The sequence below is a fragment of the Lepeophtheirus salmonis genome, chromosome 7 (assembly GCF_016086655.4).
Source record: "Lepeophtheirus salmonis chromosome 7, UVic_Lsal_1.4, whole genome shotgun sequence".
Taxonomy (NCBI): Eukaryota; Metazoa; Arthropoda; class Copepoda; order Siphonostomatoida; family Caligidae; genus Lepeophtheirus; species Lepeophtheirus salmonis.
In genome coordinates, this window is record NC_052137.2 from 39,787,357 (window position 1) to 39,799,223 (window position 11,867).

Genomic DNA, 11,867 nt, shown 5'->3' on the forward strand with positions numbered 1-11,867 from the left:
GCCAAATCTAAATATCTTTTTCTTCTTCAACGCTCTCCTAAATCCCGTACATAGCGTTTTGTTTTGGTTTTTTTTACTCGAAGGATCCTTCAGACCAGTAGGACAACATTAGACATAATCATCAATGGAATATTTAATATAATTTATGTCAATAAATAAGGAATGCAGTTAGAAATCTTCTGGACACATTTGGACCTGGTTCTTTTGAACAAAGTGGATGGAACCTACACTAAGAGATTAATAATAATATAACTTAAAAGAGCCTACCAGAGAAGTAAGGAAGGAAGGATCTTTCCTTCATAATTCCTTCTGCACGCATGTTCCCGCACGCCCATCAAATACCTTTTTTTATTTTTTTTTATTTCGAAAATCTTCTTTCAAAAAATTTTCTACCTTTTCAGTTGAAGTTTGTCCATGATTCATTATCTCACCGTGTCGAAGAAATATTCATTATAAATAGAGAGAGTATAGAAAAAAATAATAAGAAGAAAAATAAAAATAAAAGAGAAAAGTGAAAAGTTAAATCCCTAGTGACTATGACGATGACGAAATGAAGTCGATTAAACTCTACAAAATATATTAACAGAAGGATTAATTGTCATATTCGCCTTGAGTGATCAGAATGTGTAACAGCAGCAGCAATGGACTCGGTCGTATCGACGGATGTAATAGATCTGTGGACAAATTTTTGAAAAGGATATTTTACAAATTAGGATTTTTAGTTGGAACACACCCAGGTTATTTCGTAATTGTTCCGGTATTACTCACAGCCCTTTGCGCCTCTGGATTTCAACGTGTCAACTATAACTATGACCCAGAATACTTATTTTCTCCGAGTACGGGCTCAGCGAAACAGGAGAGATCCATTTTAGAAACATATTTCCCCACGAATTTCTCGGACTTTAAAGCCTCTCGCATTAGTCGACCCGGGAAATTTGGTCGGATCATTGTGGCTGCCAAGGATGGGGGTTCTATGCTTGATTCAAATTTGTGGAATCAGCTGCTTTATTTAGATCAGGTGAGTCCATCTAAATTGCTCTTGTATATAATAGTAGACAGTTAGAAATGGTTGCTTTTTTAAACAACAGCATTTTTTTGGCGCCAGTGCATAAACCATGTTTTATTTATTATTATCGTTACTTAAAACTTTTCCTTCTTTTTCTTTCCCTTTCTTTTGGGTTATCAGAAGACGTTTGAATCTGCCTTAAAGGTAGTTAAATAAAAGTGAAAATAAGTAATCTAATACCTACATATGTTTCTTCTGTGTGTACCTCGGCTTTGCTTACTTCTTTCCTTACTTAGTTTTCCTCGTTGCTTGGTCAAATGAAGTTTTTTATGTCTGATTTTTATTCATGAATGTGTCTGAGATGTAAGAAAGGTTCCGGTTAGGGACTGTAGGCTACTCATAGGGAGCCATTGCAGATGTCATTCATGCTACTTTAAATCAAACTAAACATACTAAGAATGAGATCAATGCAACCCAAAATAACAATCTTCCAACTATTCTATGTATTATAAGAAACTCTTATAAAACAGTTAGTTCAAAAAGTCCCATTCCCGCATAGGAAATACTTATTCTTTTCCTTCTCCAATAGCTTGTCTATAATATATCTCTGGAGTATGAACACTCAACCTATACTTACACGGATCTCTGTGCCCATTGGAATTCGTATTGTTATGACAATGAAATCCTACGTCTTTCGTCGATTATGGGTTCCGTAGAAACGGGAGCAATTAACTTGACATATCCCATATACTTCGATCCGAACACTTTTGAAACATATGCTCTACCTATATTCTTTGGAGGGGTATCCCTTACTGACATCAATACTATCATTGGAGTTAAAGCAGTGGCGTTATCCTATTTTCTGGATGTTTCTGAGGAATGGAGAGATAATTTGGGGCTTCGATGGGAGAAAAAGTTTTTGGATGCTCTACGTGAGATAGGGCCATACTTTGCGCCGGATTTAGAGGTAATCATTTACGTAAATATTTAAGAACAAGACTTTTAAAGTATTGATGTATTATTTTGTTATTGAGGATTTAATGATATTTGGTATTTTCGTAATAAAAATATGATTTATTTTGTCACCTTGGTCGTACGCTATGTGTGTTGAGCAACCCCTTCAAGAAGAAGAACTCACAGACCATGAAGGTTTTTTTATTATATATATATATATAATATCGTATATGCAATGTACATACTATGTATATATTTAAAGAAAATAAGTTTAAAGATATCCTATTGAACTACCTCTTCAATGCCAATTAGAATTGAAAACTTTTCGAAATTTGTATCACTAAATATATAATAAATATTGCATAAGCTCATTGCTCCCTTTTTATTTACCTACATAGATCGGCATGTTTGTCTCAAATACACCTGCATGGGAAATGGAAGCAAGTAAAAACTCTGTTACGTCAACTCTTTGCATCAATGTAGTTATTATGGTGGTCTTTTCTCTTGTGTCATGCCTCATGAGTGATGCCACAAAGAGCAAACCCCTTGTTGGTTTCGCCGGTCTTTTTTCAGCAACTATTGCGACAATAGCTGGATTTGGATTTGCATGTTATGTTGGAGTTGAATTCATTTCTCTCAACTTTGCTGCACCGTTTCTCCTTCTGGGCATTGGTGTTGACGATACATTTGTCATTCTATCTTCATGGAGACGCTCTTCAAGCAACTTGTCAATTCCTGAGAGGATGGGAAGGTAAAAAATAAAATAAATGAACTCATTTATTTATTTTGTATTAATATACGTCCATAATTTAATTTTAGATGCTACAGTGAAGCTGCTGTTTCTATCACTGTTACGTCATTAACTGATTTCTTCAGTTTTATGGCAGGCGTCGTGACCCCTTTCCCATGCGTGCGAATATTTTGTTTATATACGGGGATTTCTGTTGCATTTATATACTTTTGGCATCTAACTCTCTTCGGAGCAATTTTGGCTGTGTCGGGTAGAGCTGAAAAAAATAATCTCCACGGTATGTTTTGTATCAAAGTGATTCCTAAGTCACTTGCAGTAAATAAGTCATGGCTCACTCGAACCTTCATGACGGGTGGTACGAATCCTAAGGATCCACATAATCCGGACGATAACAAGGATCATGCTGGAATGGTATTTTTTCGGGATAATATGGGTCGGCTTTTAAGTCGCACATGGTTCAAATCCCTCGTTTTATTACTTTTTGGAGCTTATATTGTTGTTGCGTGTTGGGGTGTTACGAATATTGAGGAAGGGCTGGAGAAGCAAAATATGGCAAACTATGATTCTTATAGTGTCAAATACTATAGTATGGATGATAGCTATTTTCGTGAATACTCTTACACAATCAGTGTCATTATTACCTCAGCCTCAAATGAAAGGGACCTTCTCTATTCAGATTCTAAAACACAAGCACGAATTGAAAGAGTCCTCAACGCATTAGAAAATTCAACCTTCATTGAGAAGGCAGCCACACAGTCATGGCTGAGAGACTTTCTTGATTATATCAAAAGAAATGAAAACTACGAGGACATCATTCTTCCAGTGAGCACGGAAATGGAATTTGTGGATACGTTGTCGAATGTATATCTTTCCGACCCTTCCAATCCCTTAAGACTTGATGTAGCATATAATCATAATAAAAATGGTATAATTGCTTCGAGATTTCTGATACAGGTAAGACGCTGATTGTATTTACGTGAAGATTCTGCTTATGTTGTGATACGTATAATATGCGTATTGTGAAATGTCATACATACTCTTGATATATCCCCATAGGGACACAGGAGGTATGAACCAAAGGAAAACACGTTTTCGGCTTTGTGTATGCTTTATACACTTTTTATTTCCGATTATGATTAATCCTTCCGTGTTGTTCTTTTAACTTGAGACCCTAACGGTAATTCATATCTGCTGTGTTTTGTTTTTTTTTACTTTTTGCGTGGGTTACCTCTCACTCTTCAGAGTTTAAAGATTTTTTTTTTTTTGCATATACATAAAGATTAAAATCCATGAAATCCTTGAAAAGCTAGTTATGTAGGCGTCTTTTTCACTAAATTCCATTAGTCAAATAATTGTAAGCTGATGTAACAATATAAACATTTAATAATTATTAATCTTTCCCTGATTTCATTTACATATAAGAGTTTTTTTTCCATCCTTGTCCCCCAATTTATTTCAGCTTTGTACTCGTATGTCTATAGTTAAAAGTCTAAAAGCTCAAGGATGTTTAAATGTCATTATTTATTTGAAGAAAATTGTTATTTATCGATTAATTATTTCCCCTATGTGAAGGTTACACAACAAAAGATGCGTAACTCTTCTATACCAATTTTTGGTTATGAAAACATCCCTCTTTTTGTATAATGAAACTTTATCCTTGGTTGAAAATACGTTTTCACATTTATAGCTTTTTCGTTTAGATTTATGTAATCTTATAATCCTATAACATACCTTATATTCAACGTAAAATGATTTATATATATCATTTTATTTTTTCTAGGGTCGAAATATATTAAATTCTTATATGGAACAAAGTATGGTCGCCGAACTTCGAGATATCTGCAATCAGTTCTCCACACCTGACATATCAATATCCGTATTCCATCCCTATTTTATATACATTGACCAGTACCTTGCAATTGCACCACAGACTGTTCAATGTATCCTCGTCACATCTCTTGTCATGATGATTATCAGCTTTTTTCTCATTCCCAGTCTGGTATGCTCATTTTGGGTGGCGTTTAGTATCATCTCCATCGAGTTGGGTGTGATTGGCTACATGACATGGTGGGGAGTCCGTCTAGATGGTGTGGCTCTCATTAATCTAATTATGTGCATTGGATTTAGTGTGGATTTTTCGGCTCACATTTGCTATCACTATATAACTGACACAGAGTCATCCTCTCCTGATGAAAGGATACGATCCTCACTCTATGGACTTGGACTACCTATAATACAAGGAGCAACATCCACTATTCTTGGTGTTCTTGGCCTTGCATTTGCTCCATCATATCTTTTTGTTACATTTTTTAAAATGGTGTTCCTCGTGATTGTTTTGGGGGGTCTGCATGGCCTCATCATTTTACCTGTTTTATTGTCTTTATTTGGACCTGGCTCCTGTCGTTCACGAAAATCCATTGTAGTAGCATCAGAGGTCTCGACACCTTCCACAACGATTTCATGTAAAATGAGAAAAGAACCTCCATCCTGCTATACTGTCAACCTAGGCTATGCTTCTTCTGACAATTCCCTTAATTCTACTCCTACTAGAGATCACAGATCCATTACATCCAGTCCAGCTTCATCCACATCCCCAACAGAGGACGAAGAAAATAAGAAAAATAAAATCAAAGCTGCAACAATGGCCACTTCAACTGTAATTCCAACTTTTAAATACGCTTATCACAATAAAAGTGCCACTCTCTCAGATGTATCAAACTTTACTTTCCCTTCAACTCTGGATCCTGTAGTTGAAGCCGAAGAGAGGAATCATCAATTAGCCGTCATTACTCAGATTAGAAGGTAATAAGAAAAAAATATATACTTCGTATATCTATTTATTTCCGCATTGGTATCATTAAATCCAATTCATATGTTTCTAGCAGTAATGGCAATATGGCATCCCTAGTACCAGTTATTCCCCCTTCTTCAGGACGGCGATCAAGTAAATCTAATTCTACTCATTACCTCCACCACCGGCATCATCAACACCGTCCCTCACTTAACATAGGAAGTAGAAATAGCCACCATAAACGTATATGCAGGTCCAAAAGTCATCGACCTGACTTATTAACAATAGCACCCTCAGAAAAAGGAAGAGGATCTGAAAAGGATGGAGACAATAAACCACAACCTTCAGAGTTCCATCCCGGAGGACATGCTCCACTTCGAAAATATCATAGTTTTCCATATGAAATGTTCAATAATGAAACGGGATATTCATCAGATGAATCACTGCGCTCGGGTCCAAGATAACATTAAGTGAAAGGATTTCAAATTCTTTCTACCAAAACGCATAAAACTTTCTTATTATTATCATCCTTCTGTGAGACTCTAGTGATTCTTAATTTATTACTACCCAACACATTTAACTTCCAAGCAAAAGAATGTTCTTTACTATTCCATTTAAGCAATTAGCTATTCCTTTGAAATGATCGTCTTGTCATATGTATGTACAAATACATATTTTTCAATTTGAAAATGTGTCGATTCATTTTCATATATTTTGTGTAACACGACAGTATGTGCGTACGTATCTATGTAAATCAAATGATGACGCAATGTCTTTGGATAAAAGAAGAGGGACTAAAGGAACAAATGACGTTCAAATTTGATTTGAAAGTGTTTTTTAGCCTGATGTACCACTAACAGTAATAATAACCTTTTATTGTTCTGTGAAAGGAGAAAATTTGGCGCACTGAATAGAATTTAATGAATAACCAGCTCCTTCACTTTTCTTTTGAAATTTTTTAAATAATATTTTGCATATTTAACCTTGACACAGTATCTTTGTTTAGCATGGATCATTAGCAAGATATAGTAATATAAAGTATATATATTCTGCAATAACTACTACATGTTAGAGAAAAAAATCATAAATAAATATAAATTTATATCAATTTCTAAAATTATTACACATACAACAAACAAATATACTTTATTTTAACACGAGGATCGTTTGAAAAGTCATTTTTAAGTCCAAGAGATGGCACTACTTGTGCGTATAGAGGTTATTTGTAGTTAGTAGCATCTCTTGGAAGAACACACGCCAACTTTCAGCCAGATCGGTCAATTCCTTTCTGTTTGGCATTCGTTTGAATCGAGGAAGTGGAGAGATTTTCAAAAAATGAACGAAAATAATTTTCTTAAGTTTTGGGAACAAGAAAAGGTCACAAGGGACAAATACGGTGAATATGGTGTCTGACTAAAAAAATGCGATCATTCTGTTGGTCAAAATTAAGCAGTTTCGGAGCAAACTTCGCTGACACTCGTTTCATGCCCAAAACGTTTGAAAATATTAGCCAACCGATATATCAATATCCTCAGCAAATTATCTCTGATTCGACAGTTTTCAAAAGCATTTTTCTTCACTATTTCAAAGTTTTCATCTGTTTTTGACGTGCGTGGGTGTCCAGAGAGAGGCTCGTGATTGGCATCTTCCCAACCATGCTGTAAGATGTTATCCCACTTTTTAGCTTATTTTTTCTTACTCTGAATAGTTTCACCGTATGCCACTAGCAACATTTCAAGTGTTTTGGTGCACTTAATTTAATTTTACACAAAATATTATTCAAATTCTTTGATCCGTGTTTGTCAATAGCAAAGATCGCCGAACACGAAAAATACTTAGAACTGTTTTGCGTCTCACAAACAGACTAAACATACTCTATAGCTGAAACAGTAAATATATGTTCTTGGTGAGTGTACTAACATAAAAAAAATCGAGCATACCAAATGTACCTTGCCGCGAAATTTGATAAGTCGACTTACTTATTGCAAATTACATAATATAATTAATTGTGGGAGGTAGCTGTTAATTATTTTTAGGTTCATTTTTTTAAATTGACTAATTGAATTTCACGGGCAACAAGCTACAATGCCTACTATATGTTCTCCGTACTCTTTTGTTATTTGCATTCATACTTAATATTTTCTTCTTCACCTACAAACATTAGATAGAAGAGTACGTCCCCCTTCTATTTTAGTACCAGTATAAGTTGGGTGGTATTTTACTTTAAAATGACACTACTCACCTCCCTTGCACGCCAAGATTTAACTCAGCTAACAAAATGAGTAAGAAACAACCCTCCAGATGGTATCATCTATTTGCAAAAGTAACAAGTACATGGCTCAAATTGATTTAGTGTTACAGCCAGTTTTTGATGTTATACCAGCGTTATATTGTTGGAGCAATGTGCCAGTAAGGTAATTATTTCCAAATGCTAAAATAATAACATTGTTGAGTTGCAGCAATGTCGTAATTAAGTTAAGTAACACAATGGATTCATATTTATTATAATTGTTTTTAAGCCACACACCCCTCCCCCAACTTGTTCTGCTGTAAAACTGTAAGCGTTGACCGGTCTACAGTTAGAAGAATCTTGGGGACCACTGTAATAGACCGCTCTGACACCATTATGATTTTTAGTATATGGAACTCATTCTGTCTTTAAAGGATGTCGGTCCGCACTGATCTAAAAAAAAATAGTATCTCATATAAAATTCGGTCTGGACCAAAGAAAACCCGTCAGCTTAACGAAAGAAGCGAGCAACAGAAAAAAAGAATAGATTCTATACACAAAATTAGATATTTTGGTGGATATTTTTATTAATACTTTATAATCAGTTGTTGACCTGAATTTCAGCTGTTTAACGCACTCCAAAAGGAGGGTACCAATTCATCGGAACTACCCACATTGCTCTTCTAGTTGTATAGATATATTCTAAGGACTAAATCAAATCTATAGAGGAATTGTTGATGGCGTTAGTTGTGTTTCAAAATTGAGATGATCGGCCTAACATAACGTCGACTGAAATTAAATGTTGCTATACATAACCCCTATTTCTATAACCCATACATCAGGCCGGTAGGAGAGAAAATCGGTCAATTTATTGAGACAGTAAAAAATCAATCCAGGATTTAAAAACGATTAAATTTTGGTCTACAGTCTAACTTTGGGGTTGGGACTGAACTGAAAAAAAAAATGGTCTTGGATCGAGTCTCAACATTAGTATGTACACTATGTTCTTTGCTGCTGAAAGCCATACAAATGTTATAAGCAAAATTTCAGGTCCCTTGTGTAATTTTTACTATAATAATGAGGCTTTAAAAATGGAAAAATGGACATTTATCGAGTCAAAATTGAACATTTTTACCTTTTTTTACTGTAGTAATTTGATGGAAATATAAAAGGTAGGAAAACAGCTGAAATGTATAATTTAACTTAATTAAAAGTAACATACTTTGAAAGGTTTTCCAACATCTAAGGTTTTTAAAAATAAAGGTGTACTTCTTTCTTCTTAAATATAAAGGTCGATTTTTTAAGAACCAAGGGCCGAAGAAGAACTATGCCTCATTGCCTATGGACTCTTCCCTAATGCTTGTATCGTTATTCGTGGATTTTGTGGAATATAATTTCATAGTTCTACCTTCCCTCTTTATCCAATACTCTACCAAAAATGGACCTACAGACTCAGCGACAAACGATACTAGATATTGGGAAGTGTCCAAAATCTACCTTAAGTTTGAGTAGATAAAACTTACATAACCAGAAAATAACAATGATTATCCCATAACTTCGAAATTGGAATGGTACAAAACGTCTGAAAATTGCAAATTTACACCTAAAATAACATTTTATTCATCCTTGCATATACTCGCTCACTGGCTTAAGTTTACTGTCTTATAGTACAGTTAAAATATAATTATACCTAAAAGAGAACACTTGCTCTAATCAGTGTGCGTTTTAATATTTAGAAATTAATAAATATGATGAATTAAGTAATAATTTATTTATTTTTTTAGAAATCCAACTTCTTTATTAAAAGTATAAATATTTTGATTTTTACCTGTGTATGTTGTTGTTTATTTTTAATTTTTTTTTCTACGTCAATCTTCAACATAGGCTACTGAATTCATCAATTTATTAGAAAATTTATGGACAGAGGGTATATCCTTAGAATAACCATTGGAAGAAGTTATAAAATAAGTTTATTTAAACCAAAGATATGAAATAAAGCAAAGTTTGCATAATTTTTTTTTGTTTGTTTGATTGTCTGGGTAGACCTCATTGTTAACAAAGCATCCTAACAAAAAGATAAAAAAAGGTAGTACACATAAAAAATAATGAATGCGAATTTAGATTAGGTTTAGAAACGTGAGTGGGTAGCTAAAGCTCATCCAAGGAGCACTCTAGAGAATAAATTGAAAAAAGAAAATGAAGTACATTTATTTAGGGTTCTAATAGAAAGCATCTATTAGCGTGCGATTATTTTGTTGTTGGGGAACAGAACAATTTTTTTTTTTTTTTTTTTTTTTTTTTTTCTAAAGCTGTTATCATTATGATTTCATTCTTCAGGAGAGAACATCTAAGTATGGAGTAACTTAGTAATACAAGGGAATTCAAGTAAATCTGGACCAGCTTGAACTACATCCTGAACAATAAGGAAAGAATTTAACTCGGTTATTTCAATTTTAAGGGGAGAAGTTGAGCATTAGCTTTAAGTTAGTCGCGCAACTTTTACATCAGAAAAGATGCTCGAGTATCTAAGGAACATAGTCTATGACGTCTACAACCCTTGGAAGGAGGAGAGGACATATAAGAGAAAATCCCACAAGTCCGTCAGGGATAAAAAACGCACTCACATTTTCCTCGTAGCCTTAAAACGTTCTTTGAAATCATCTCCTGGTACTCCGATTAATGTTCTTTCCAAAAAGCACAGAGTAAGTCGTACAACAGTCTCCAGTTCCATAAACATTGACTTGAGGATGAAGTCACACCACTTCTACAAAAGACAAATCCTTGCAGACAAAATGAAGGCCATCCGGGCTGCCCACCCAATAAAATTGTAGAACGATTTGAAGTCCCTTGGTAATCGAATCTTATTTTATTCGGAGGAAAAACAATGGACTGTCGACAGATCCCAAAACATCCACAACAAAAGATGGTTGGCCACAGAGAGAGCTAATGTCCCCCACAGGTACTCTGAAATCGTATATGACCTTCTTTTAGCGAGAGTTAGGGAGGAAGGTCTCTGCCGATTCACACAAAAAAATGGACTCTTTGAAGGCATCCATCATCCAGTACTAGGACAATGTCTCTCCCATGGACCCAGTCAAAGCCTACAAATTCTTTAGGCATCGTATCAGGAGTATGATTGTCGAAGATGGTGGACAAATTCATGATTTTTTTCTTTTGTATTATTAAAATTTGTAAATAATAATCCAAACCTCTACTTCCTTCCTTCATTGATCAGGATGCAGTTAAAGGTGGTCCGGATTTACATGAACGACCCTTTATGTGTGATTCTGCGCATAAAAAACGGAAAGTAAAACTTAGGGTGTGTTGGTGTTTGTAGTTTAACAATAATTAAATAAATATTTTTTCTTAATAATAACTTATTAAAAAGAAGGGATCAAGAAGCCGTCATTTTTTTGCTCCGTTATCACAGATTAACTTTTTCGCCATTGAAGCACATCACTCAAAAATGAATAATATATGTAAATTTGACTGGTTTTTATATTTTGCGAAATGTTAGCAGAATGAATTATTTGGGTAACAAATGAAGAAATATAAAGTTTGAGGGATATTGATTGATCCATGTTTAAAAGTTGCGTATCACCCTTGTATCATCATGAAATATAATTTTTACCTACAAAATAGTCAAAATAGAACATTTCATAACAAATAACTACATACATTGAACATACTTAAGATGAATAAACAATCTTTACAGTGTTTATATGGCGTTAAGATAAATCAGCGCTTGCGTGCACTGGCAATTTTGTTATACTAAAGTTGTCTTTTTTTTTTGCCTTGCGAAACGTTATTGTATCAACCAACTTTAGAGAAGTTTTGAGCATCATGGCAGCAGATGCTCCAGATATAAAGAAGATTGAATTTACAGAAGAGGAACACGTTACGCTGTGACGATGATTATCCACAAGAAAATGCCGATTTCCTATCGGGAGGTCTCGAATGTTACTAACATCCTAATCCAAACTGTGCAACAAGACTCAGCCCCTTACCATGTCTAAAAGAGGTTACTGAAGTGGTTGAGGGAGCACTACTATGACTTCATTGAGAAGGATAAACATTCCAATGTATCAAGGTTAATAGAATTACAAAGTTCTTCCATAACGCGTGTACGACTGAT

At 34.5% G+C, this 11,867-nt stretch overlaps 1 protein-coding gene across 3 annotated transcripts; it reads left to right on the top strand.

Annotated features, from left to right (window-relative positions):
- Positions 1–399: 399 nt before the first annotated feature.
- On the top strand, positions 400–6,610 carry LOC121121427 (patched domain-containing protein 3). 3 transcript variants are annotated; one of them, XM_040716352.2, is made up of 6 exons: positions 400–1,018; positions 1,596–1,973; positions 2,359–2,711; positions 2,780–3,665; positions 4,492–5,513; positions 5,594–6,610. In XM_040716352.2, the coding sequence occupies exons 1-6, from the start codon at positions 623–625 to the stop codon at positions 5,964–5,966; spliced, it is 3,408 nt and encodes a 1,135-aa protein (XP_040572286.1). In that variant the 5' UTR covers positions 400–622; the 3' UTR covers positions 5,967–6,610. The 3 variants fall into 3 exon arrangements, with proteins under 3 accessions (XP_040572286.1, XP_040572287.1, XP_040572288.1); XM_040716353.2 differs by having other exon boundaries at positions 5,597–6,610; XM_040716354.2 differs by lacking the exon at positions 400–1,018 and adding an exon at positions 1,303–1,535 and having other exon boundaries at positions 5,594–6,184.
- Positions 6,611–11,867: the final 5,257 nt, after the last annotated feature.